A 24,362-nucleotide genomic window follows, 5' to 3' on the forward strand; every position below is an offset into this window, starting at 1 on the left:
AAGAGTGTGTGGCTGGAATAACACTATATTTAACTGTAAATAGCACCCTTACCTCACTAGCGCTAACTGAAAAACCTTTCGATTTTTGAGAAAAAATTTAAGTTTTGCTTGTTTTCATCAATCATTACATCACGACACTAAATATAAAATCCATGGCCCAGTCAATCAATCTCAGATTTGTAAATTTTTAGGGTTCACCCTCCAGATTATACTCATGACAAATTTAAATTACCACCACTACCACCTCATTAAACTGGTGACAGAATCAGTTAATCTAAAATTTTAATAAATCATAAGAGCATTTAATATAAAATATTAAAATCAAAATCCAAGTTAACAAGATTTTACACTTAAAACAACATTTGCAGAACATTTATTATATTATTTCAACTTTTAAAGAGAAAGATGCTTGAAAATAGCCACGACAAGGAAATTGGGGAAGTCAGCTTCTCAAATACAAAACAACAGGGCTGAAGTACATTTAAATCAGTTAAAAAAAAAATCAAACTTTAAATGTAACCATTATTAAAGCCCCGATAAAATCTTTCTGCCCTTTTAAATTAGAATACAAATTTCAGAAGCATACAAAATGTCAACAGCAGAAAACACTTATTTCACCGTAGATTACATTCCGGTTGAAATTTTTCCTCTGTTCATTTAGTTTTATTTCAGGTAATCTTTTTCAACAAATTTAGTTTTTAAATGTTTTTTTTACACAATGGAAAGTCTTTTTCAGAATTTCTAAAAGATAAACCCAAATTAGAGGGAAAAGACTATTTAACCTCAAAGCCTACAGCAAAATAAGTAAAATGACTAGAGGGCAAATGACAAGTATTTATTAAATATACATACATATATATATTTCTAAGGAGAAAAAAAACCTATATAAAACTCACTAAGTGACACTGTTTTTTCATAGTGGCAATCAACATTCAAAAGGTTTGTAAAAACACCATTTAAAAATTCAAGTTCGGGGACTCCCCTGGTGGCGCAGGGGATAAGACTCTGTGCTCCCAATGCAGAGGGCCCAGGTTCGATCCCTGGTCAGGGAACTAGATCCCACATGCATGCCGCAACTAAGAGTTCACATGCTGCAACTAAGGAGCCGGCAAGCCACAACTAAGGAGCTGGCGAGCCGCAACTAAGTAGCCCACCTGCCACAACTAAGACCTGGCACAACCAAATAAATTAAAAACAAAACAAAATTCAAGTTCCAAGTCAGTTACCAATCACTGAACAAAGAAAATGAAGCAACAACAGCTGAAATCATAAATTAACCCTTTGTTCAGTGACTACAATTGGGGGGGTGAGATGGGGGACACTGAAAATACGCTGTTGCACCAATTTATATTTACTCCAAAAACAGAACGTCTAAAAAGGGAATCCACGGATTACCCAGATAAGACAGAAAGGTCCTAATTCATCTATTATGAATTAGGAATTTCACTATGTAGTGAGCAGGGAATTTGGAACTCTCTACAGAAAATTCAGTGTCATATTCTTTCACTTAATCCATAGCAGCACATACAAATGGGCAAAACTTTGTTCCATTTCTAAAAATAGTTAAGCTGAGAAACTACTCAAAATCACATTTTTATACATAAGAAATTAAAATTTGGAACTCTCATCCCTTGTGACAAACAAGAAATGGCCCAAAGCCACTACATATAATTTCAAAATTTTTTCTTTAAATAAAAAAATCGTATTTCCCATGCAATTTTAAGAAATATATTTTCCCACAGGGAATAAGAGAAATGTGATTTCATGAGAATTACTAAATCTTGGTGAGAGTCCAAAAGATCTAAAATAATAAAACTGGATATAAACTGACAAATTTCTATTGACTTAACTGCAGGTTAAGATTTTACCCTGTTGGCTTCCAGGAAAAAGCCCTAACAAGTTAAAATAGAATGATAAAATATGTATATATATAAATTCAGGAAGAAGCTAACAAGGACACAGAAAAAGCTATACAGTGTGGTATTTCTGAGAATCTTTTTTTTTGAGCCTTTTAAGTAGATGAGTCAATTTTGTGCTTTACATATGTACATTTCTGAGAATACTGTAGAATAATATTAGAAATAAAAGAAGAAACATTTGCACCACTACAGTCAGACAGTGCAAAAAATGGTAAACTAAATAATTAAGGCTTTCTGCTCAACCAAGATGGTGATAATGGGCACTAGCCTATCTAGGCAAAAGGTGAAGAAAAAAGCAAAAAACAGAAGAGAAAGGTACTCTTTTGAAGGAACTGGTTTACACTACTGTAATATGGGTGTTAGATGACTTAATGCTATTTAGTCTGATGCTATAAAACAGTCCAGTTCCTTCTGGTGGAGAGATGGTGGAGTTACAATCATCAGGTGGCTGAGTTATGCTGAGTCATTTATCCAAACATGAAAGAAGAGTAATTACAAACATCTGCAGTTGACAATGACCCATATGTCTACTCAAAATGACAAAGAAATACAAACAACAAAACAAGGAGTATAGGCTGGCCGTACTAACAAACAGAACAATCAGATCAGATAAATGTCTAGATACTCAGATCTTAATTTTAACTCCTAATAAGTAGAAGGTTAGTACTGATGATATGATACTTAAACAATTTGACTGTGACAGCTAAAGTGAAACAAGAAGACAAGTAGATTAGTGAAGAAAGAAATGGCACATGAGAACCTTGGTATTTAAGTTTTTTCTGCAGCCTTCTCTATAGTAAATAACATCTTTGCAGCTTCTTAGAATATGTCTAGCTAATTTTTATGGCTGTTTCTCCTTATTTGATCGTTCAATTAGTGGCAGATTGGTCAAAAAGAAAGCTAAATTAGCCACACTGAGCCACCAAACATGATGGAAACAATATTCCTTTCCATGAAGCAGGTAAAGTCTTATGCATGACAAACTAAGAAGTAAAATCATTTTTAGCTTGTCTAGGACTTAAAAAAAGGCTTCCTATAAGCCATTTTTATATGGAATTTGGAACTTTACAACTGGTACAGTTAAATGTACTCCACAGAGATGAGGGTTACTAAAATATGCACCCAAAGATGAGTAATAATAAAACAATAACAAAAAAGGTTATCAGAAGCATCAAGGTACTGACCCATGTCCTGAAGGAGCAATGAAGTATAAACAACACTGCACTCTGTTATCAGGCATCTGACGTCTGTTCACTCTAGATTCTGCATTTAGGTAGTCCTCAAACTTACTATCAATGTAGTCAATAACAGGCTGCCAGCTGTAGAATGCAGATAAATAAAATAATTAAGTTGTAATTCTACATATGAACATACAACTGATGACTCTGTTAAAGGGCAATAATCAATATTTTTAAATACACAAAACCAATGTAACCAATGGAAGACATCTCAAATTATTCTACATATACTGATTCAAAAACAGATATAAATTACGTTGAATAAATCTTGATTCATTATTTCTAAACTTTCCAAACGGAAGAAAATTGTTTAGAGTTAGATACAACTAAATTATCATATTATTTGCATTAATAAGTATATCAATGCTAAGACACTTTACAATATGAAAAATTATATTCAAAGAGTTTTATATTTCAAATGAAAAGATGAAACAATACAGAAACCTCATAATGAACTGTTACTTAGGTGTTTCAAAAGTTGACAGAAATTTACTCCAAAAAACAATGTGGAACTTGGGACTTCCCTGGTGGTCCAGTGGTTAAGAATCCGCCTTCCAATGCAGGGGAAGTAGGTTCGATCCCTGGTCGGGGAACTAAGATCCCACATGCCGTGGGGCAACTAAGCCTGAGCACTCTAGAGCCTGCTGGCCACAACTAGAGAGAAGCCCACGTGCCCCAAAGAAGATCCCGCGTGCCACAACAAAGACCCGACGCAGCCAAATAAATAAATATAAACAAAACCAAAAAACAGTGTGGAACTCAAAGAAAAATTAAAATATTTTTTATAAGCTACTAACATATTGTTTCCAATTAGAAAGCCATGGATGTCTTCTTCACTTACGACTTATGGAAAAACTGAAGGTCTAAAATCAGGTTTAAATTAGGATGTGATAGAAAATGGATAAAATTATAGTAAAGAACGAAAAGTTTCAAGTTTCTTATAATAACGAGAATTCTTTTATCTATGTTTTAGAATCTGTCTTCAAAATACTTCTATGAAAGGTGTTATCTTCATTTTATACAAGAGGAAATCAGTTCAAAGAAGTTAAGCAACATGACAAGTGGCAAAGTTGATAATATGAATCCAAGTCATATTACATAAAGTTCAGTGATCTTCGCTAAGGTGAGAAGTTTTAAAATGTTAAGGTAAAAAAGTCTAACCACCCCCATTCCCAAATGCAGTGGAAAGTAGCAGTGACAAACCCTTCTTACCAATTACTATTATCCACTGCATCTCCAAATCCTGGGGTATCAACTATTGTGAGCAGCAACTGAACACCACCTTCTTTGATTAAAACTTTGGATTGTTCCACCTGTAAAAGTCATTGGTACAGATATTAATACCATACATTATATCCTTGGTTTCCTACAACGTAAGAGGTAGGGAGATGAGTGTTAATCAAAACCAAATGGGAAGCTTTTTGCAAACTAAATCTACTCACCCACACACTTTCTTTAGAATCAATTACTGTTAGAAGTCTTGGTTACTTAAGAGAAAAGCACATATGCAAATAGTGGGTAACAGCTCACTGTTGGTACAGAGAAGGAAAACAGGAACTGATAAAATAATATTACTAAAGCCATACAATACTTACATAACCTAAATGCACATCTAATAATACAAATAAAAAATGTGCTTGAATGATTAAGTAATTCATAGAGATCAAATGTAATTAATCAGACAAGTACATTTAATTTACCATTTGCAGTAAACGTTTTCCTGGACTATCTCCATCTAGTTTAGTCCAAACCAATTACTCAAGTGAACTTACTACCATTTGCAAATCTTTCTCAGCATGGCTGTAATTATTTACACTGTGTTTACGTTATGGCTAAGATACAATTCTCTTCTCAAATGTGTTACTGTACATTCAGGCCAAAGCAATCAGCAAAGGTCAAGGCATTGAAAAAGAATGTATTCTGGTAGGGTAAAACCCTACTAACTCTGATTAAAATCTTCAGTTCTCTTTACAATTTGTAAAAACGTTCTATTTGAGAAAAGGCATTGGACTTAAAAACAGTAACAACATTTCCTCCTACAGTCTAAGATATTTTTGTAATCCCAAACTCTGTTTTAGAATGTAAAAATCATTCATATTGGGCATACCCTGCTGCTACATAAAGCAAACACTGATTCAAACAGAAAAGGGGAATCATTCTCCTAGAAAAAGATAGGCTTTCATTCAATTTATATCAAGTGTTTATTCAAACTAGAGGTTTCAGTTATACTGATAGGCTAACTTAAGAGGCAAGAATTATACTCAAACTTTGAGTGCTACAAGCCATAAGATGGTACAAATTATTGTACCAATAAGTACTATTAGACTTAAGAGGGAAAGGTAATCACGTGAAAAGCAACTTTAACTATTTACGTTGATTAAAAGTGTTTAGAAAGGAAGAGCGACTAATTTCTGGGTAGAAAAAGTTTGGTTCACCTTTAGAGATTGCAGACATGATGATGTCTTTCCATTTCCCTTTGACATTTTCTTACAGATGTTAGCTGATGGATGAGGAGTTGAGACTAAGACTGCTGAGCAAGAAAGTGTATAGCAGCATTGTCCAATAGAACTCTCTGAAATGATGGAAATGTTCGTCTACGCTATCCAATATGGTAGCTGCTTGTCCATGTGGCTACTTACCCCTTGAAATGCGACTAGAGCGACTGAGGAGCTGAACGTTTAATTTTATTTAACTTGAATTAACTTAAATTCAAATAACTTCATGTGGCTTAGTGACTACTGAATTGGACAGTGAAGGCTGATAGCAATAAAAAATTATTTTGTTAAGAGTATTATCAAAAAAGAAACTTGCTGAAACTGAAAATACTGCCTGAGATTTGGACATGCATGTCCATGGCGAGGCTTCCAATCTTTTAGACAAATAAGGGACACAGCTCTTATCTTTTAGACCAATGGTCTTCAGACTGCTTTGATCCTAGTGGAAACTATCAGTGAAAATTTTAAACATCCCAAATATAAGTATGTTTATTTACCTACCAAACATACATAATTGGCAATCTGAACATTAAATATTAGTGTCAATTTCTTGTAAATTAAAAAAGTAAACATCAATAAATAAGGGTTCTAATATTTTCTGGTCACCTTCAATATCAACAATGGTTGCAACACTGCTTGGGAGACCACTGTTTCACACGACATAGCTAAGATAGTACAGTTTGTCTGATATCAGCTTACTGTAATAACATGAGGGAAACCAAATAACTGCAGAAATAATCAGACTCATTAGGGCAGATTAACAAAACTAAAAAAAATTAAGTGATATTATTTCAAGTGGTTTTGGAAGTTCACATTCTATATATCTGGTAGTCCTCTATAGTTAAAAAGGACAATCTGGTTATATGTCAATTATATCTCCATTTAAAAAAAAAAAGAAAAAAGGATAACCTATTCAAATCTAACATGTCAATATATATCTAATTCTCCTCCATCTCCTTCAATAAAAACAGGTTATTCATTTGTGGTAACTGTCACTGAAGCAGAAATATCCAAAGTAATCATACCAGCCCTACACCTAACAATTTGTTTAAATGACACAGTACCGTATATTAGAACTGATGCAAAAATGTAATTGTTTTTTTGCATCAGTTCTATGATGCATCATAGAACGATGAATCATCTCCTGATTTTACTCCAAACCATTTCTGGTTCCCTTACTACCAAACAAAGCCCATTTCTACCTTCAGTACTAGGTTGTATACTAATCACACACCATAACAGCTTAAATTTTAAGATTTTTGTTTCCTTGTTTAAAAAAAAAATTAGTTGAACAACTTAATTGTTTACTGAAATGACAAGAAAAATGAAGATCTGTATTTTATATGCTTTAACGAGTCTGTTTATAAAGCTTCTTTTCTTCTTTGGCCTATGAAATTCTGTGTTATCCATACATGGTCAAATACAAAGAAGACGGCAACATATGGAAGAAATCCAGAAAACATAACTGTAAACTAGTGCCATTCACAGGATCCAACTGTATCCTATCATCTGGTTTTGCAAGTATCCTCATGGGATCCATGGAAAACAAATTAGTTCAAGTCCAGGAATTTCAAACTTTTCTTAAGAAATCTATTCCAAATGGCCACTTTCCCATGCACTTTACTTAAGCAGGTCACATCAGCATATTTTATGGCATCACTCAGAGTTCCAAAAGAATGAATCAAGGGCACTTTCAACTGAGTTTCTCTCTGAAAAATAAAACTAAAGCCTATTTTATTGTCTATGTATAATTAATTAATTAAGGGCTCTTTTAGATTCCTAGATTCCAGAAACCCACACTTTTCTCTAATATTTTCAGTTTTTCAATCTGAGAGAAAGAAAAAGTCAAACTTTCACTGTTTATACAGCTTCAGTTCTTCCATTTTTGAAAGACTATTAAATACACTACACTTTTCTAACTTAATGTTTGAGTCATTTTTTAAAGATAAATAAAAAGTGTTACTTAATTAACTATATTAAAATTTGAGGAGAGGGTTAAAATTTTCTGTCAGGAGTTTACCTCCAACTATACTTGCTCAGGAGGTGGCATTATAGCCAAAACTCTGCAGAGACTTGAATAGTAGATACTTGAACAGCCTGTGATATTCCACTTAGCTCAAACACAAAATCTATTTTGATTATTTAATAACTCAAAAGACAAACATCATCTTAAACACTTCATTATGTTCAACAAGAAACTTAAAGAGGCAATGACCAACAGAATAGTTATACTTAAAGACTACTTCTCTCCCATCAAGACCCAGAACTAGCTGAAAAGAAACTTGATCTGACGATTCTAATTCTGCCTTCCACTCTCTGAACCACTACACCTCATTCCCTTGTCTCCTTACACTGAGATCTTAATTCCCTTGTCTCTTTCATTTTCTATTAGCAACCCCCCTCCCAAATCCTTTCTTTTCCTTTCCAGCTCAGATACCTTTCCATAAAATTCATAAACTTCAACTTTGACAGGAATTTCCATGCCATATGATGATCCTTTTACTTGTTCCTTCATCTCATGCCTCTCACAGTATGGCTTTTATTTGCTCCTTCAACTCATGTTCCTCCCAGTATGGCTCTTCCCAAGCTCTACCTTACAACCTCTGCCACCATGCTCAGCAAAGCACTTGATCTATGCTGGAAGAGGAGAGCACCCCCAATTTGTTGTTGCTATTTATTATTTAATCTTTAAAAATTGAAGTATAGTTGATTTACATTGTTTCAGGTGTATAGCAAAGTACGTATGTATATATATATGTGTGTGTATATATATATATTCAGATTCTTTTCCATTATAGGTTATTACAAGATATTGAATATAGTTCCCTGTGCTATACAGTAGGTCCCTGTTGTTTATCTATTTTACGTATAGTGGTGTGTATATGTTAATCCCAAATTCCTAATTAATCCCCCCCTTCCCCCTTGGTAACTATAAGTTTGTTTTCTAAGTCTGTGAGTCTGCTTCTGTTTTGTAAACAAATTCATTTGTATCATTTTTTTAGATTCCACGTAAGTGATATCATATTGTATTTGTCTTTCTCTTTCTGACTTACTTCACTTCGTATAATAATCTCTAGGTCCGTCCATGTTGCTGCAATGGCATTATTTCATTCTTTTTTATGGCTGAGTAATATTCCATTGTTTGTGGGGGGGGGTGTGTATACACCACATCTTCTTTATCCATTCATCTGTCAGTAGACTTTTAGGTTGCTTCCATGTCTTAGATAGTGCTGCTGTGAACACTGGGGTGCATGTATCTTTTCGAATTAGAGTTCTCTCCAGATATATGCCCAGGAGTGGGATTGCTGGGTCATATGGTACCTCTATTTTTAGCTTTTTAAGGAACCTCCATACTGTTCTTCACAGTGGCTTCACCAATTCACATTCCCACCCAACAGTGTAGGAGGGTTCCCAACAGCATCCCCAATTTGTTTGAAGCAACACTGAATCTTCCCTCCTGTTCAGTGGAATAGATCCCTTTTTTTCCTAAGGTTAATTTCTCAATCTATGCTGGGGATCTGACCAATTTCCATTTTAGAGTCATTCTGACAACTATTTAGACTATTTCCCCTGTATCTTCAATCTCTTATCTCTTAGAGAATGATTCCCCATAGGATATAAACATTCTCAGGTCTTTTTTGGAAATAAAAACCAAACCACTGTCTCTGTCCCCTACACTCAACCTCTAGGTATTCCCTCATCCCTTCCTTCATAGCTCTACCCCCATCTTCACTGCCTCACAAATCACTGCTCAACCCACTGTCATCTTCCCTTCTATTCCTACTATTTCACTAAAATATATTTTGCCAAGGTCACCTATACCACCCTATAGCAGCACTCTTCTCACTAAATCATAATTGTTGCTATATCCTTCATATAACTGTGACATCCTTGAGAACTCTGCGTCCATCATCCTTGTAGCCCTCAAACCTGGTAAAAGACAAGCATTCAATCATCTGTTCTGTGTATGACTGGTTCAAAAAACTATCAAAACTAGACCAACATCAACAGGAGAGTTTCCTAATTGGACTCTGTAAAAATGTTTCAAGGAGTCATAAGATGTTATCTTAGGGATAGGATTCACCGTTTTCACTTCTTCTCACCTCCAAAATTTTTTATACTCATTTAATCTAAAACAGTGATTTATTGGACTTCACAGACCAAGAAAAGAAGTTTTAAAGGGGACCAACATAAGGCTACCAACAAAGAACTTGAAAAAAAAAACTAGCACTGTCATTTCACAAAAGAAACTGAAATGGATTTAGTCTCAGAATTAAAGGACAGTCTTTCCCTAGGAGACAGTTGGCAACCTTTTGCTGACATGAAATAAGATATATTTTCAAATATAACAAAATTATAAAATTTGCTACCATATATACAACATTGTATGTAATATTTTTCTTAAATTTTTTGTTAATCTGAGCACCTATATTTGAGATTGGAATATGAAGTATAGCTCAAGTGTTCAATTTTTTTCTATCACTTTATTTTAATCAGTCTATTGGGAAAATATATATATGAATGAAAGTGAAAGTAACATGGTGTCATTTCATTCAATTTGAAATATTCTGAAAAAACTAAGGAAAAACAGTTCACTCTGTTATTTTCTTCCCACAGAGATAGGATGAAACCAGTCTGCAGCAGGCCAGAAACACTACAGAGGAGTGGTCCACAAAGTATAGTACCCAGACTGGCAGCTGCATAGTTTGGGAACTTACTCGAAATGCAAATTCTTTGGGCCCTGCCTCAAACCGACTAAACAGAAAACTCTGGGGAGGGGGACTCAACAATCTGTTTGAGCAAGGCTTCCAAGTGACTGTGATACACACTGAACTTTGAGAACCACTGGTATAAAGAACTTCAGGACTAGAATGTCAGCTCACATTTGGAACTGCACAGCTCAGGTACCTAAGGCCAAAGATAGGAGGTTGGGAATTAATCTCAGAAGACTTCTATCTATTACTGAAAGTTCACTCAAATCAGAACCACTGATATACAGGAAACTCAGAATCATTTCTCTGCTCAGAGTAGATGGTTTCTCCTTCCTTCCAAGACTGTGAATGTGAAGGAATTTCTTCTTTAAGATATAAGCCTCTTGTAAATAAATAATGCTCAGGGAAGAGATTATGAAATTGTGGTCTTTATTAAAATTTCACTCCCTATTTGGCCACATCACAGGATTCTTCTTCTCTTCTTCTTTTTGACAGTTGGAAGTGTTCCATAAAGGCTTCAGGTCAGGGAAATTGCAGATATTTGCTTTCTGAAACTCAGGATTGTATGTTTTTCCTGGTCTAATATGTCTGGGCTGAGATGTAATACTTCTGGATCACTCTTCACTAAAAGAATTTAAGAGCTTCTAAGAGCAGATCATCTGCTAGATTATCGAGCTTGGTGAAAAGCCAGTCAACTGTAAAAGAAAACTACATTCTATTCTCTAACTACACTGAATGACTAGGAACATGTCATGTTCTCTCCTGGGTAAGTGAAGAAAAGAGTTCAGATGATCTTCATCTTGTTTCCAGTATATCAAGGAATACTTCCATGGTATAGTCAGGAAAGAGGACTTCTCTGGGATTCTAATCAGGATCAACCCAGTTCTCAAATGTTAATGTCTCACTTTTGGTAACGGAGGGGAGATTTAACAATGGTCCACAAGCCTTTGTCTTAAAAATCTTACTGGAGATACCCTTAGTCCTAATTACTCCTTTGTTTTCAAAACAGGGAGAGCTAGGAAGATATTCACAATAGAAGAGGACACTTGTGTTATCTTAAAAAGGAAGGCAAAGTGAGTTTAGACAGGATTATTTTGGAGACAGACCAATGTAAATAGAATTCTGACAAACTGAGAGCCTCTCCCACCACCACCTTTAACAGATGCCAGCCTGGGAGAAATTATCTGCAATGACTGAAATGTAAGGGACCATTACCTAGATAAGACACTTCTCCAAATTAAGAAGGAAAAGATAGGAAATATTAAGATGGTCAAAGCACTTCAATGAAATCTGAACAATTAATGAGTATAAAAGACACATTCAATCTCATAAGAAATCAAAGAAAATAAAATGAAATGATGAAATGTCTTTATGCACACACACATGCACAACAGAAATGAGTACTTATGTCCACCAAAAGATATATACAAGAATATTTATGTTAGTCAAAAAGTGAAAGTCCAAATGCTTATCTACAACAGAGGGGATACACTGTGATATATTCATGCAGTGGAATATTATGCAACAATGAAAAGAACTACAGGTACACAACATGAATAAATATCACAGACATAATCTTCAGTGAAAGAAATCAGACAGGAATATATCTAAATGAAGTTCAAGAACAGACAAAATTAATCTATGGAGACAGAAGTCAGAAAGGTGTTTAATTTGGGGGTTGGTATAATACTGAGTGAGAGGAGGCATAAGGAAGCCTTCCAGGGTCCTAGAAACATACTATATCTTAATCTGGGTGTGGTTAAATGGATATATGAATATACATATAAAAACTCATGAAGTTCTATGCTTAAATTTGTGCCCTTTTAGTACACAAATTACACATCAATTTAAAAATTAAATTAAAAAAATTCTGCTCAAGACAAAATAAAAATAATCAACAAACCTTCAAAAAAGATAATCAAATTTAAAATTTCAAGATTCTCAAATTTAAAATTAGTCCACTTAATCTATGATAGTGTTTTATAAAACTTTCACAGACCCAAAGAAAGATAAAACTTCAAAGACCCTCAAAGTTTGAAATATCCCAACTAAACACTAAGTCTTATAAATTTTTAAAACTTGTTTGTTCAGTCATTCAACAAATATGGGATGCTAACGCTTAACAGATGCAGTTCTAGGAACTTATCCTGCAGCAGTGAATAAAGTGAAGTTCCTACCCTTATAGAGCTTACACATTTGGAGCCTGGGGTGGGAATTAGAAGGAGTTTATAGGGTGGTCAGGAAAGGCCTCCTTAAGAAAGCAACTTTTAAGCAGAGAACTGATGAAAATTATGAAGCAAGCCATGGGGATATCTCAGGGAAAACCACTGCAAGCAGAGAAACAGAAGTGGAAGGCCCCTGCTGTGGAAGTAGGATTAGCCTGTTCAAAGAACAGCAAGGAGGTTGGTTTGGTCAGAGCAGAATAAGCCAAAAGTGGACAAGTGTAAGAACTAGGTTGGGGGGAGGGGGAGTAAAACAATCTCTCACTGTTTGAGCAAATACTTTGTTATAGAGCATGTTAAACTAGATTTCTATGTGATGAATTCCTTAGATTGCATATGCCAATACTTTCACCTGTTCAGACACTAGCAAAAATCACTGCATTGGGTGAATCAAGAGAGCTAGAAATAGTGTCCATTTGCCTTTACTAAACAAAGTAAAATAAAACATGGTAAGGTACAAAACTTTTATGAGTTAATTAGCTTCCATCATCCACCAAGCAGTTTACTGGAATTTCAAGCCTAGTCCTACAGTCAGTCAACACCCTCCAGAGTACATCTTAAAAATTCAAATCTAATAAGCAACAGCAAACATACGTGTGCACCATTCGATATTTTAAAAATAAAACAAACAAACAAAAAAACACTTCTCTTAAGTATTCCTTACTAGCCAGCACCAGATAGATCAGGCTTATGACCTAATTTTCTGTGTTTTTTTTTTTTAAACTAAACTTTCATATATTACATAACTATGAAGTGATGACTTCACTGATCAAATCATTTTGTCTTCATTTTGTCTAAATTGCCTAACTGGGAAAACTATCTCCACATGTAAGATTTTTAAAGGAAAAGGCAATATAAATCAAAGAAAACTGACAACTTGTTGGACCAAACATTATTAAAAAGTAAAGAAAAGCTAATCCATTTATTAAGAAATGGTTAATCCGTTAAACTAACACTTATTAAATATCTACAGTATAGAGACAGTACAGTTGATACACTACAAGACTAAACCGGAGTGCTTAGATTTGTATCCTAGTTCTGGTACTCTACATGATCTTGGCATATCACCATCTCTGTGCCTCAATTTTCAAATCTGTAAAATGGGGATAAGAATACCACTTACCTCATAAAGTTACTGAAAGAATTAAATAAGTAAATGCATCTAAAGTGTTTGGAATAGTACCTGGAAGATGTTAATGACTCACGGAGTGTTGTTTTATTATTAATCTAGACCTGGCATTATGCTATGTGCTAAAACTACAAAGAGGACTCAGAAAATTTCCTCGCCAGCACTAATCACCAAGAACACCACTGGCAGATACATGACCATCAATATTTAACATATTTTACAGTAAATATTCCTGAATTTAGGAATCTACACTGTGGGGTTCCCTTAACATTTCTACATACCTAGTTACTAATCCTGGATTTAAATACTTAAATTAAGAAAGCTAAAAGTATATCTTCTTGCTTAGGGTTAAAATATTCAATACATCACAAAATAAGCAATGCAGTACGGTATCAAGTTTTTATCAACAGAATACATATTTGCAGGTAATTTGAAATCTCAAGCTCCATGAAGGATATTTTTAAAATTCCTGGGCATCCCTGGTGGCACAGTGGTTAAGAATCCACCTGCCAATGCAGGGGACACAGGTTCGAGCCCTGGTCTGGGAAGATCCCACGTGCCACGGAGCAACTAAGCCCGCACACCGCAACTACTGAGCGTGCGCTCTAGGGCCCGCGAGCTGCAACTACTGAGCCCGTGTGCCACAACTACTGAAGCTCGCGTGCCTACTGCAACGAAGAGTAGGACCCGCTCGCCACAACTAGAGAAAGCCCACGTGCAGCAACGAAGACCCAATGCAGCCAAAAATAAATTAAATAAATAAAAAAAAATTTTTTTTAATTCCTAAAACAGAGAAAACTTTAAAAAGGAGAAATAAAATATCCAGCTCCAGAGTCACTGCCTTAATAAAACATGCTCCTGCCACAAGTGTTTACTCCACTTCTCTTCTGCTTCTGTGCTGTGTATTACCGCATCAATCCATCAACAATTTTTTCAATCAATGGTTTAGAGCAGTGCTGCCCAACAAAAATGTAATGTGAGCCACATAATTTTAAAATTTTCAGTAGCCACTTTAGAAAGTAGTAACAGGTGAAATTAATGTATTTTATTTAACCCAATATAACCAATTATCATTACTGCAAAATGTAATCAATAGAAAAATTTATTAATGAAATAACATTCTTTTTTACAAACTAAGTCTTCAAAATCTGGGGTTTATTTTATACTTGCATAACATCTCAATTTGGACTACCCACATTTTAAGAGCTCAACAGCCACATGTGCCTACCAGCTACTGTACTAAACAATGCAGAGCTAGAGAGTCTAGCACTTCGCTATATGGGCCAGCAACATGAGCATCACCTTGGATTTTGTTAGAAATACTGAATCTCAGCCCACCTCAGACCTACTAGAACAGGAACTAAATTTAACAAGCTCTCCAGGTGATCTGAATATACATTAAAGATCGAGAAGTACTAAATTAGACCACACATAAGCTTGTAAGCCTTAACAAATTGCTATTGCCATTCAACTATCATGTGGTATCATGCCACTCACTAATACAGAACACTGTATTTAAATAATAATGGCTCCACACGAATCATGTTTTCTCTATGCTGTCCAACAGAATTTTCTGCAATGGTGGAAACATATCTGTGCTGCCCCAAATGGTAGCCACTTGCCACATATGACTACTGAGTATTTGAAATGTGACTGGTGCAACTGAGAAAGTGAATTTTTAGTTTTACTGACTTTTAACTCATGCAAACTTAAATAGCTACTACATATAGCAAGCAGCTACCATAATGCAGCATAACTCCAGCTGTTACTACATCCCAGTATACTCTCTAGGAGGGCCCTCAAGACAAATTTATAAGGTTTTAATCAAGAAAATTCCTCTAATTACCTGCCCTTCTCTCAATAAATCAATCTCTCTTTTTTATCAGCAGCCATGTTACCACTTTACATTGGCTAAGGCCAAACTTGAAATCTACCTCTTTGGAAATATAATACAAGTTATAGAATGTGTTTTGTACCTGTTAACATTGCCCCACCTTATCATCAGTTAACAATATACATACCTGTACAGTCTTTTTTATTCTATGGGAAGGACCTGGATACTCTGGAGAATACAAATCTGTGAGGAATAATGAGTTGATTAATGTTGACTTTCCCAGTCCAGATTCACCTAAAAGAAATAGAGGTGGAAATCTGTTAAACTCAGCTACCTTATCAAGCTTAAATATTCAACCAATGCTATAATCAAACTTGCTTTTATGCAAGTACTTCTTAGTGGGACAAGGAAGTGACATTAGAAATTATACTACAGAGACTCTCTATTAGAATAAATTCTTTGCCCTCATTTTCTTATCTTCATGTTTCCAAGGATTTTTACCTTTATAATTCTAACCATCTGTGTTCGTTAAAAGTAATGTATCTGTAGTCACCATTTTTAACACTAATGTATTCCTAGAGGTGAAGGTTAGTCATGAAGGAAACATCCCAGTTGGATTATATATTGCTGCTTCAGTGAAATAAAAAATAAAAGAAGTATAAACGTTTATTACAGACAATGAATGACCAAGGCAACAAATCATGCAGCTATAAAAAGTAGAAATCTGCTGATAAAAAGAAAAAAAATTAATCACAATGCATCTTAGTACAAAAGTGAACCACAAAAAAATACTTCCAATTTACCCATATACCAATCAGCTTAAGTATAAAGGGTACTTCTCTATAAACCAGACGCCAAAAAATCATGGGTAATTACTTTTTATAAAAATGCTCCTGCTTGAAGTAGGAAAGGAGTGAGGTAAGACACGATTTCCACTAAGATTCACATACTCTTCTCTGACCCTTCATGTCAAGTCTAGTACACCATACCAAATGTAGATATTTTTTACTAAAATATAAACAGCTTCAGGATATACATAATACAAAGTTAAAATAGATTAAAAGTCATATAATAATTATCAATTAATATGGCACCAGGTTAAAGGATCTAGTTATTGTTAATAGTTCAGTGAGTTTAATAGGCATCTTTAGCCTAAATAACTGATATCACAATATTAACCTTACTATTTCTATTTCTAGGTGGAATTCTTTTGATATTGGCTCCCAAGAAAGCTAAGAACTGGGTGACTTCCTTGGTGACGCAGTGGTTAAGAATCCGCCTGCCAGTGCAGGGGACACAGGTTCAATTCCCTGGCCCGGAAAAATCCCACATGCCGTGGAACAACTAAGCCCGTGCGCCGCAACTACTGAACCTGTGCTCTAGAGCCTGTGAGCCACAACTACTGAGCCCATGTGCCACAACTACTGAAGCCCATGCGCCTAGAGCCTGTGCTCTGCAACGAAGAGTAGCCCCCACCTGCTGCAACTAGAGAAAGACGGTGTGCAGCAACAAAGACCCAACGCAGCCAAAAATAAATAAATAAATAATTTTTTTAAAAAAAGAAAGAAAGGTAAGAACCATTGTAGGTGGTCTGGGCTTACTCCTGTTGAATGAGGGAGGATACCCTTTTCCTAGACGTACAAATTTCTAAGTCACAGGAAAATAAGTTATAGGTTCCCCATACTTGCTTCTTTCTAAACTCTTAAACCTTGAATAAAGGAGGAAAGACTAGAATAAAACCTAAGTACTTGGGGATAATCAGAAGTATCTACAATATTTTCATTTAGAAGCAACCCTGCCCTTGAACCACTGCTATAAAACTCCTCACCAAATCCTCCTGGGTTGGGACACACAGTTTTCAAGGCACAAGCCCGCTGTGTCCCCCTTTGCTTGGCAAAGCAATAGCTATTGCTTTCTACTTCACCCAAAACTCTGTCTCCAAGATTCGATTTGGCACCAGTGCACAGCGGCTGAGTTTTCAGCGTCATTCCCTCAAACGAGAATGAACAGAGCAGACTTTACTCAGATAAAACATTCTAACCTCTCTGGGGCTGTCAGAAGGACTAGTATTGCTTAACTGGGATTTCAGGTTGGAGAAGCACTGGGCATCACTGGTTAAAGTGCAGGAGGACTACAGATGCCTGGAGCAAAAAATTATGGGTGAAGAGACACAACAGACCACCTAAGGCCCTGAGGAGATGCTGAAGTAAAACTCCTTGGAGAATTAAGACATTCAAAAGAAACCATGTATGCAGGGGGAACTGAGAAAGCCACATACAGGCTCAAGAAATAAACATGCTCAGAAAAGTTGTGAAAAGGCATTAAACTTTCACTTTAGGCTGGATCTCTAGGCTCAGAGCATGCCCAGCTAATCATCAGACATCTGCCCTGACATATGACCAAGTTTGCAAAGACAGGGCAGGGTGAGTTTTTTCAAATGCATATTCTTCAACAACAAAAAATCACAAGGCATTCAAAGAAACAGAAAACATAGCCCATAGAAAGGAACAAAACAAAATCCCAGAAACCATCCCTGAAGCAGCATAGATAGGGACTTGCTAGATGAGGACTTTAAAATAGCTGTCTTAGAGAAAGACAAACATCATATCTCTTATATGTGGAATCTAAAAAAAAGGGGGGTACAAATGAATTTATTTACAAAACAGAGATAAAGTTTTGTAGAAACAAAGTAGAAAACAAACTTATGGTTACAGGGGTCGGGGGGATAAATCAGAAGACTGGGATTTACATATATACACTACTATATATAAAATACATAACTAATAATGACCTACTGTATAGCTCAGGGAATGTTACTCAATACTCTGTAATGGCCTATATGGGAAAAGAATCTAAAAAAGAGTGGATATATGTATAACTGATTCACTTTGCTGTACATCTGAAACTAACAACATTGTAAATCAACTATACTCCAAATAAAAATTTTTTAAAAATAAATAAATTTAGGGACTTCCTTGGTGGTCTGTGCTCCCAACGCAGGCAGCCCGGGTTCAATCCCTGATCAGGGAACTAGATCCCGCATGCCACAACTAAAAGCCCACATACCACAACTAAAGACCTGGTGCAGCCAAATAAATAAGTAAATAAATTTAAATAGCAAAAAAATAATAATAATAAATTAAACAAAATAGCTGTCTTAAATATGTCCAAAGAGCTAGAGAAAACAATGAACAATTGATGGAAATCAGGAAAACGACATAAGAACAAAACCAGAATTTAACAAAGAAATAGAAATTGTGTAAAAAAAAACAAACCAAAACAAACAAAAAAACCCACAAAAATTCTGGAGCTGAAACACACAATTGAAAAAATTCACTAGAGAGGTTCAAAAGCAATTGAGCATGTCTAAAAAAGAATCAGTCAACTTGGAAGACAGGACAATTAGAATTATTGAGTCTAAGGAGAAAAAAGAACAAAGAAAAACACAGCCTAAGGGATCAATGTGGGACACCATTTATTAAACTATTATATACAGTATGAGAGTTTTAGAAGGAAAAAGGGAAAGGGTCAAATAGATTATTTGAAGGAAAAAAAAAAATGACCAAATTTTTTCCCAATTTGATGACAGACATGAATCTACAAATCCAAGAATCTCACTGAACTAGTAGGATAAACTCAGGTACCCGCACTGAGACACATCATGATCAAACTGATAAAAAAACAAAGACAAAAAGAGAATCTTGGAAGCAGCAAGAGAGAAGCAACATATCACATAGAAGGTATCATCAATAAGATTAGCAGCTGATTTCTCAGCAGAAACTTTGGAGACCAGAAGACAATGTGATGATACAACTGTCAAATGAGAATTCTATATCTGGCAAAATTGTGCTGAAAAGCTGAGGTAGAAATTAAGATATTTCCAGATAAACAAAAACTGAGGGAATTCATTATCACTACACATCCTCCACAAGGAATGCTGAAGGGAGTCCTTCAGTTGAAATAAAAGAATCCTGGACAATAACTCAAAGCCACATAAAGATCCCCAGTAAAGGTAAATACACGGACAAATATAAACACTGGTATTATTGTAATTTTGGTATCTAACTCCACTTTACATTTTCTGTAAGACTTGAAAGACGAATTAATAAGAAATAATTAGAAGTCTGTGTTATTGAGTACACAATGTTCAAAGATACAATTTGTAACATCAATAATAAAAAAAAGTATGTGGGGACTGTATATGAGTAGTTTGTAAATGTAATTAAAATTAAATTGGTATAAATTCAAGTTAGGTTATTATAATTTAAGATTTTATATATAACCTCTATGATAACTACAAAGAAAGCATCTACAGAACATACAAATAAGAAAATGAGAAAGGGAATCAAAACGTGATGCTACAAAACATCAACTAAACACAAAAGAAGGCAGTAAAGGAGAAAATGATATATTCAAAAGCTGTAAGACATACACAAAACAACAAAATGACAAAACTAAGTTCTCTGTTACCAGTAATTACTTTACATGTACATGGATTAAACGTCTTAATCAAAGGCACAGACTGCCAGAATGGCTAAAAAAAACCCGATCCAACTGTATGCTATCTGTAAGATCTAAAGACTTTAGATCTAAGGACACACACAAATTGAAAGTAAAAGGATAAAAAAGATAGTCCATGTAAGCAGTAATCAAAAGAGGTGAGATGGCTATACTTGTATCAGACAAAAGAGACTTAAGTAAAAAATTGTTACAAGATGCAAATTAGGATTTATTATCAATAAAAGGGTCAATTCATGAAGTGGATATTATTACAGAATTATAAACATATATACACCAAACATCAGAGCCCCAAAATATATAAAGGAAACACTGACAAAATTTTGAAGGGGAAAATAGTTTTACAATAATAACTGGAGAGCTCAATACTCCATTTTAAGTAATGGATAGAAGAAACAGACAGAAGATAAATTAGAAAACAGAGGACTTGAACAACACTATAAACCAACTGGACCTAATAAACACAGACAAAATACTCCATTCAACAACACCAAAATACACATTTTTCTCACGTGCACAGGGAGTATTTTTCAAGACTGACCATAAAACCAAGTATGTCTTGATAAACTTTAAAAGATTTAAATCATCTTTTCCTATCACAACGAAATGAGACTCGAGATCAATAACAGAAAGAAAATGAAAAAATTAACATATATAAGGAAATTAAACAATACACTCAAACAGCTAACAGGTCAAATAAGAAATCACAAGGTAAATTAGAAAATACCATGAAAAAAAAGAAAATGAAAACACAACATACCAAAGCTTATGAGATATGGAAAAGTCGTTTCTAATAGAAAAATTTGTAATGTAAACACATACATAAAAATGAGGATCTGAAATCAACAATCTAACTTTACAACATAAGGAACTAAAAAATAAAGAACTAAACCCAAAACTGGCAAAAGAAAGGAAATATTAAAGTTAGAGAGGAGATAAATAAAATGGAGAACAGAAAACAACAGAGAAAAATCAACCAAACCAAAAGTTAGCTCTTGGAATAGATCAACAAAATTAACAACCCTTTTAGCTAGACTGATTGAGAATAAAAGAAAGAGAAGATTCAAATTACTAAAATCAGAAAGTATGGATATTACTCCCTATTTTACAGAAATAAAAAAATTATGAGAGTACTATTAATAACTGTATGTCAATAAACTGGATAACATAAATGAAAAGGACAAATTCCATAAGACAAAAACTTAGAAACAATGAGGAATTAAGAGAACATATACAGTGAAAGGCAAACAGGCCTCTCAGATACTGATAAAGTGATTAAAAAATGGAAATGATCTAAATAATTAATATGGCTGATTTTCAAAAAAATACAAAAATTCCTACCCAGAGAATAAACATATTTTTCAAATACCTATGAAGTACTTACATAATCAGATCATGTTTTGCCTATAAAGAAAATCAATCAGTACTGAAAAACACAGAAATCTACAGATCATACTCTCTGACTACAATGCAGTGAAATTATAAATTAACAACAAAATAACACAATCCATTTGCCCACTTAGACATAAAACAGTATCTCCCCTCAACTCTTCTTATCTGAAAAACTACTCAAATATAAACAAAATGAGTAATATATACAAAAACCTAAGAGATATGACTAAAGTGATGTTCAGAGAAAAACCTGTGCCTAATTAAGCCTAAAGAAAATAGATTAACCTTCAGAGTGGCTCTTGGAACTGTAAACCGGTATCACTTTTCTTTCTTTTTTTTTTTTGTGAGGCAAGGAGTAATGACTTTATTTGAAAAGCCGGCAGACTGAGAAGATGGAGGACAAGGGTCCCAAAACACCACATTATTTTGGTCTGAATGCCAGCTTCTTTTATAGAACAGAGAGGGGTAGGAGGTGAGGAAGTAAAGTAAGAAGGCCATAAGCCTCGCAAATATCTCCTAGAATGGCCAGCCTCAGGGAGCGGATGTGTTAATTTCTTCTTTTCTGCAGCAATTCACAGGTAGACAGGGTCAGGATGTTTCCCTGAACAAAGGCACTTTGGTTTAACATTCAGACAGAGGGTCAGGGTCCCGAGGCAGGTCATTATGTATGATTATAGTAACAAAAGCAACAAAAAGCAAAGGTTAAACTCAAAGAAACAGATCCAACAAGGAGTCCGATTTAGCTCTACCCTGGTATGGAAACTCAAGGAAGGGGTCACTGGAAGCTCCGATTTTACAGCTGGTGGATCAGAAAGACCTGGACGTGTGATTGGTGTCTGAAGTGGCAACTGGGGAAAGGGGGCAGTCTTATAGGACTGAGCCTTTAACTTGAAGAATCTGATGCTATCTCCAGGTAGATAGTTTCAAAATTGAGTTGATTGTAGGAAACTCAGATGGTGTCCGAGAATTGCTTGGTGGTGTGTGGACTCTTGCCCCCATGTTACTGAACTCAGGTTTGGCTGCTCGCTGCTCAAAACCTAATACTTTTGAGAGACAAGTGCTGGTAGGAATGGAAAGGTTGCTTTATGCAAGAGACTGGCAACTTGTGTCCAAAAACCAACTCCAAAGATTCTGCTCAACCATGAAAGTTTTTAAAGGGAGACTCATTAGCGGAGGGGGTCAAGGTCTTTATTATCTTCCACTGTGTGCAGACTTTCTTCTGATTGGTTGGTGGTGAGGTAACAGGGTGGCATTCCAGGAATCTTGTGCTCAGCCTGAAGTTACCATCTTCCACCTGGGTGGGAGCCTTAGTTCCACAGAAGAACTCAAAGGTATTGCTGTGTATATTCCTTGAGGAGGAACCAGGACCTCGCCCCATCATTGCACTATTGCTTCTTTTTTTTTTTTATTCAAACAGAAAGTCACAAAAATTATAATCATCCTCATCAGTTCACTCAGTCCCATGTAATTAATTTTTTTTCATCTTGATCTTTTGTTAGCACTTTTCCATTAGAGTTCTGAAAATGCTTATTCATTCAGTTCAGCAGTATAGTCAGTTACCAGAAACATTTACTTGTCAGAGTCTTTTCCATGAATTCCTTGAAGATGAAACCCTTTTATAGGAACATTTTTGCAAAAGCATCAGAGTACACCCAGAACTGTCTGTAAATGACAAAAAACTTAAAAATGACCATGGTTAAAGATTTGATGAAAGTTCATAATAATGCAATTGACAAGGAAATTTAGTTATTTCTGAGATATACATTTTAAAGTAATAACTAGAATTATGGCTTATAACATTATACCAGAACATATAAGATTTTTAGAAATTTCATGTAATGTCTGAAACATTTATATTAACATACTTCCATACAAATAACCCAAAAAAAGTTTAGTATTAGTTTTTTTGTTTTTTTATACTGCAGGTTCTTATTAGTCATCTATTTTTTTTTTTTTTTTTTTTTTTTTTTGCAGTACACGGGCCTCTCACTGTTGTGGCCTCTCCCTGTTGCGGAGCACAGGCTCCGGACACGCAGGCTCAGTGGCCCTGGCTCACAGGCCCAGTCGCTCCGCGGCATGTGGGATCTTCCTGGACTGGAGCACGAATCCGTGTCCCCTGCATCGGCAGGTGTACTCTCAAACACTGCGCCACCAGGGAAGCCCAGTCATCAATTTTATATACATCAGTGTATATATGTCAATCCCAATCGCCCAATTCAGCACACCACCATCCCCACCCCACCGCGGTTTTCCCCCCTTGGTGTCCATACGTTTGTTCTCTACGTCTGTGTCTCAACTTCTGCCCTGCAAACCGGTTCATCTGTACCATTCTTCTAGGTTCCACATACATGCATTAATATATGATATTTGTTTTTCTCTTTCTGACTTACTTCACTCTGTATGACAGTCTCTAGATCCATCCACCTCTCAACAAATGACTCAATTTCGTTCCTCTTTATGGCTGAATAATATTCCATTGTGTCTATGTACCACAACTTCTTTATCCATTCATCTGTCGATGGGCATTTAGGTTGCTTCCATGACTGGGCCATTGTAAATAGTGCTGCAATGAATATTGGGGTGCATGTGTCTTTTTGAATTATGGTTTTCTCTGGGTATATGCCCAGTAGTGGGATTGCTAGATCATACGGTAATTCTATTTTTAGTTTTTTAAGGAAACTCCATACAGTTCTCCACAGTGGCTGTATCAGTTTACATTCCCGCCAACAGTGCAAGAGGGTTCCCTTTTCCCCACACCCTCTCCAGCATTTGTTGTTTGTAGATTTTCTGATGATGTCCATTCTAACAGGTGTGAGGTAATACCTCATTGTAGTTTTGATTTGCATTTCTCTAATAATTAGTGATGTTGAGCAGCTTTTCATGTGCTTCTTGGCCATCTGTAT

The 24,362-nt window shown here is 35.3% G+C and overlaps 1 protein-coding gene across 2 annotated transcripts in view; it reads right to left on the reverse strand.

Annotated features, from left to right (window-relative positions):
• SEPTIN7 (septin 7) overlaps positions 1-24,362 on the reverse strand; it is a 75,820-nt gene that overhangs the window by 30,860 nt on the left and 20,598 nt on the right. For both annotated transcript variants that reach the window (XM_024127341.3, XM_024127336.3), the window contains exons 3-5: positions 15,737-15,843; positions 4,370-4,470; positions 3,104-3,238 (exon numbers count right to left, since the gene is read on the reverse strand). In XM_024127341.3, coding sequence (XP_023983109.1) covers positions 3,104-3,238; positions 4,370-4,470; positions 15,737-15,843 — 343 coding nt within the window. The remainder of the gene's footprint in view (positions 1-3,103; positions 3,239-4,369; positions 4,471-15,736; positions 15,844-24,362) is intronic.

Source organism: Physeter macrocephalus, chromosome 5, assembly GCF_002837175.3.
Source record: "Physeter macrocephalus isolate SW-GA chromosome 5, ASM283717v5, whole genome shotgun sequence".
In the NCBI taxonomy this organism is placed as follows: domain Eukaryota; kingdom Metazoa; phylum Chordata; class Mammalia; order Artiodactyla; family Physeteridae; genus Physeter; species Physeter macrocephalus.